The 5,027-nt window shown below is 45.4% G+C and overlaps 1 protein-coding gene across 1 annotated transcript; it reads right to left on the bottom strand.

Annotated features, from left to right (window-relative positions):
* Window positions 1-530: 530 nt before the first annotated feature.
* On the bottom strand, window positions 531-962 carry LOC145639951 (uncharacterized). The gene has a single exon (XM_081691268.1). It carries the CDS (start codon window positions 960-962, stop codon window positions 531-533), a length of 432 nt encoding a protein of 143 aa, XP_081547394.1.
* Between the last annotated feature and the right edge of the window lie 4,065 nt (window positions 963-5,027).

Genomic DNA, 5,027 nt, shown 5'->3' on the forward strand with positions numbered 1-5,027 from the left:
AGTTTACAAGTTCCTTAAAAACTTGTTGGCGACTCTTTTGCTCTATCTTCTTCCCTTTTGGATGCCACCGTACTTTACTGTATGATCACAGTGGGGTTCGAGCTAGTGGGATTTTAAAGGCTTGAAATTATTCCCTACAGCCCCGGGCTTCATCATGCTTTGATTGTTATCGTTTAAACGGCAGCTTTCCTCACCCTTTTCAAGGATGTCAGTGTAGCTGACGTCTGTTGTTTCCTTTGTTGTTCGATGCTTAATTGTCATCTGAATTCATTGCCATTTTGTTCGATCAATGTTCTGCAAAACCGACATGGTTAAAGTACCGTTGCCAACGACCCTCCGATGCTTAAGTCAGTTTTCTTAGCTATAAATGAAAACTTTAAATAATTGGAATTAACTTGGGAGTTTATTAGGACATTACCTTTTCGTCAACAAACGCTTTTAACGATTACTAAAAGTAGTATTTTCTGAGATGAGTGGCGTTCCAAGCTCTTGGAACGGGATTACCTTGTTTGTCAGTTAGTCGATAGGCGCTATTTCCGACGATACGGGCCTTCCCATGGTGGAACAAGATTTTCGTCGGCGGGGTTTTTTGTGTTCTGGAATGCTTTCCTTAGTACCCAGTCACCTAACTGGAATGTTTTGGCTTTAATATTTTTGTTGAAGCTTCTTGCGACGATCTTCTCCTGCACTGCCATTCTTATTAATGTCGCCGCCCTTAGTTCTTCGATCGCATCTATGCTGTCCTCCATCTCCTCTTGATTCCTTTCCTCAGTCATAAGGCCAAAACGGGACGTTAGAAAATCAGCTTCTACTGGGAGAATAGCTTCGCAACCATACACGAGGGAGAAGGGTGTTTGCCCCGTTGCGGCTCTTAGCGTCGTTCGATTGGCCCATAGGACTGCTGGTAACTCGTCGGCCCATTTGCCTTTTGCATCTTGTAACCTTTTCTTAATGGCATTCATGACTACTTTATTGCCGGATTCGGCTTGTCCATTAGCCTGGGGATATTTGGGCGTTGATGTCCGTAATTCTATGCGGAACTTCTGCAAAAAGGAACGAGTCTTGTCGCTAATAAACTATGATCCATTGTCACAGACGATCACTGATGGAATGTCAAACCTGCAAATAATGTTAGTCCATATGAAATAGATAATTTCCCTGTCCGTCACCTGTTTCAAAGAACCTGCTTCAATTCATTTAGAAAAATAATTTGTTAGTGCTAACATATAAACTCTTTGCCCTAGCACTGCTGGTAACTTTCCGACGATATCCATTCCCATCTCATGAAGGGCCATGGAGACAAGGTTTGGTGGAGAGACTCCGATGGCTTGTGAATGGTGTTGGCGAACTGCTAACAACTATCGCACTTGACCACATACTACATGGCGTCGTCATGTAGGAAAAGCATCGGCCAAAAGTATCCTTATCGCTTTGCAATCTTGGCTAGTCCCCTAACTCCGACATGACTATTGCACACACCGTCGTGCTGATGGCTAAGAATGGATTGTTTCTCATGTTTCTGGATACATCTTTGGGATAACCCCGATGTAGATTTATGGAACAGGACTCCGTCGAAGATATGGTACCTGGAAGCTTTGTATTTAAGTTTTCGGGATTCAGCCTTGTCAGTAGGGAGTGTGTCATTGGTGAGATACTCTATAATGGGTTTGGTCCAGTCGTCGGCGTTATCAACATCATCGATGGGTAGGATTTCTTTATTGGACACGGATGGCTTTTGTAGGTGGACTAAGGGAATGTTTGTGAAAGTGGTTTTTTCTAGGGCAGAGGCTAAGTTGGTGAGTGCATCGGCCTGGGCATTTTGGTCTCTTTGGATTTGGGATATAGTGAATGGATCAAAGAGTTTGGCTTCTTCTTTGGCTACGTCGAGGTATGCTGTCATTTTGGAGTCTTTTGCGGCGAAGTCACCTGTTATTTGGCTGACAATGAGGAGGGAGCTCATGACCTGCCGTTGCATCTACCATGGCGTCAATATGCGGAAATGGAAACGGATCTTTCGGGCATGCTTTATAAGATCGGTGAAGTCGATACACACTCTCCACTTGTCGTTCTTTTTGCTGACAACGACAACATTGGCGAGCCAATCTGGATATTTGATTTCTCTTATCTTCCGGTTTCGATCAGCAGTTGCACTTCGTCGTTGATGATCTTATTTTTCTCTAGAGCAAACTTTCGACGCTTTTGCTTAATGGGCTTGTGATTTGGGTCGACGTTCAGCTTATGCAAGATGATGCTTGGATCTATACCAGTCATGTCTTCATGGGACCAGGCGAAATAGTCTTTGTTCTCTCGGAGGAAGGCTAGGATGGCACTTTTGAGTTCAGGTGCTGGTAGGCTCCGACACGGATTGTTTGGTCTAGTTTTTCTGGGTCTAATGGTATTTCGTCGATCTCGAGGTCATTGGGATTGTCTGGTGTTGAGCCTTGCTGTAATTGCTATGCGGTTCTCATGGTAGGCTTAAGGGTTGTTTTGTAGCAGTGTTTGGCTTCACGGGGTTCTCCGTTCATTTCTTGGATTCCCTACGGGGTAGGAAATTTGATTGGCTAATGGTAGGTGGAAGGGATGGCTTTTAGTCGGTGGATCCATGGTCGGCCTACTATGGCATTATAGGCTGACGGGCAGTCGACGATGTTGAATTTGGTTTGGGGGTTGAGGCCTCCGACATAGGTTGGCAGGGTTATCTCTCCGAGAGTTGACATGCTTTCACCACTGAAACCGACCAGAGTCGTCGACATTCTGGTGATGTCGCTATCTTTCAGCCCCATATCTTCCATAGCTCTTCTGAACAGGATATTTGAGGAGCTACCTCCGTTGACTAGCGCCCTTCGAAGCAGACAATTCCCAACTAACAGAGAGATCACTAGAGAATCTCCATGCTCTCGATTGATGTTGTTGACGTCGTCATCGTCGAAAGTAATTGCCATTGCTTCTAATTTTTTCTCCAGGGGATCTCTTAGCTCTTCCTGAACATTTGCATTTTCTACCGACGACTTTGCAATTCTCTTTGCGGCAGAATAAGTTAGTCCACAAATATCGGAACCACCAGTAAATTAACTACTACCTTAGGTGCGGGCAGTTTTGGAGGACCATTTGTCGTCTCTGCTTTGGGATGACCGGCGTCGCTTCTTTTCTTCTTCCCTAACAGGTGCTTGAGATTTCCCCTCTTCAACTGGACGGCTACCTCTTCTCGTTGGGCATAACAATCCTCCGTCTTATGGCCATGGTCACTATGGAACTCGCACCATTTGCTCATATCTTTCTCCGATTCTGGCTTGTTGCTCTTCATCGGCCACCGCACCTTGCTCCCTAGAGGCTCCAATTCTTTACTACGGCTATGATGTTCACGTCGAACCCATACTCGGATATCTCAGGGTATTGAGGCGTGTCGAGGATCTGTTCTACCTGCACAGCATTAACAGAATGTGATCTACCTGTTGCCTCATAAGGCTGATGACGCCACGATCCTCGTTGGCCGCTCGGAGCTTTGCGATCAAATGAGCCTCGAGCACTTGGATTCGAGCTTCGGTTGGCAATATCTTCGTCGAAGCGCATTTGGGCCATAGCTCTCATCCTGACTTCTTCGAACGTTGAGCAGGGGTATTTGACCATATTTTTGTACAGATCTAAATCTGTATGCAATCCTCGGAGGAAGGCTTCGATGGCAGTCCTATTGTCTACATTCTTTATTAAGACCTTTTCCTTATTGAAGCGAGACCAATAGGTCCTGATGCTCTCTTTGGGCCCCTGGACGATCCGGTACAGGTCGCTTGTTTGCTTGTCGAACTGCTTGCTGCTTTCAAAATGGGAATAGAACTTGTTAATTAACATAGCAAAGCTAGTGATACTACCTGGTTTGAGTTTGCCGAGCCATTTGAGGGCGGGACCAGTCAGCGTCGCGCCTAAAGATTTGCACATGCATATTTCCCAGCATTCGAACGGAATTGAAGCTTGCCACATCCTTTGCATATAATATTCGACATGTTGCTCTGGACAGGTCGTCCATCATAAAGCGACGTAAATGTCGGGAGTGACAATATTTTAGGAATTCGGGCCCTGGACAACTCATCGCTGAATGGCGTCGCTACGAATCCATCGGGAGCTTCTCTCTGGACAGGATTCGGAACATCTGGCATCCTCTTCATCATCGACAACACCTTGGAATTCTGCCTTTCTAGGGCGACCAGCCTCTGGAGCAAGACTTCAGTCTAATTAGGACCACGATTTTTGTCATGCTGCTCGCCAGGAGTCTGGAAATTTCCTTGCTGATCACCATTCCGGAGCAGAGGGTCCATCTGCATTTCCCCGTCGCTAGACTAAGTATCAGTATCATGCGGGGATTCTACTATGTCCAAGGTCGGCATCTTCGGGATAAGGCCTAGCTGCCTCGGCTGACGATGACGGTTACTCTGGGCCGACTCTAGTTGCTGACGGAGATTGGCTCTATCAGATTTCGACACTTCTTTTTCCTTGCTCAGACGCTCATTGGACTCCTAAGCTGCGACGAGAGCGGCTTGAGCCTTTTCATAGACTTCTTTGAGCTGTTCAGGGGTCATTTCGCTGGGAGACATGGTGAGGGTTAGGGTTTGGATATTTTTGGATTTTATCTAGTTGTAGCCCCACAGTGGGCGCCAAATTGTTTATGCTAATTTTCGTTAAGTGGGATTGAATATCAAAATCTAGGCTACGGATCAACTAAATAAAATCAAGAACAAAATAAGACGAAAGGAAAGAAAATAAATGACACGAGGAATTGGTGACGCGGAAAACCCGATGAAGGTAAAAACCGCGGGTAGAATGAGGATCTAACAAACTTTCACTATGTAAAAAGATTGAAAAGGGTCGTTTACAATGTTGGTTTCAAAGTATGAATGTAGCTAAGTTTCGATGTCCCTTGTTTGACGATGCTTTTCCCTTTATATAGATGATTACTAGGAATCAATTCTAGCCGTTGCAAGGTGATAGGTTCCATTCCATGATTTTTGGACTTCAGCTGCTTCAAGATACTTTCT

The sequence above is a fragment of the Chenopodium album genome, chromosome 7, assembly GCF_948465745.1.
Source record: "Chenopodium album chromosome 7, dcCheAlbu1.1, whole genome shotgun sequence".
Lineage (NCBI taxonomy): Eukaryota > Viridiplantae > Streptophyta > Magnoliopsida > Caryophyllales > Amaranthaceae > Chenopodium > Chenopodium album.

Bases quoted from the DNA above. Each gene is read 5' to 3' on its own strand.
- LOC145639951 (XM_081691268.1), bottom strand. From the start codon at position 962: ATGAATGCCATTAAGAAAAGGTTACAAGATGCAAAAGGCAAATGGGCC.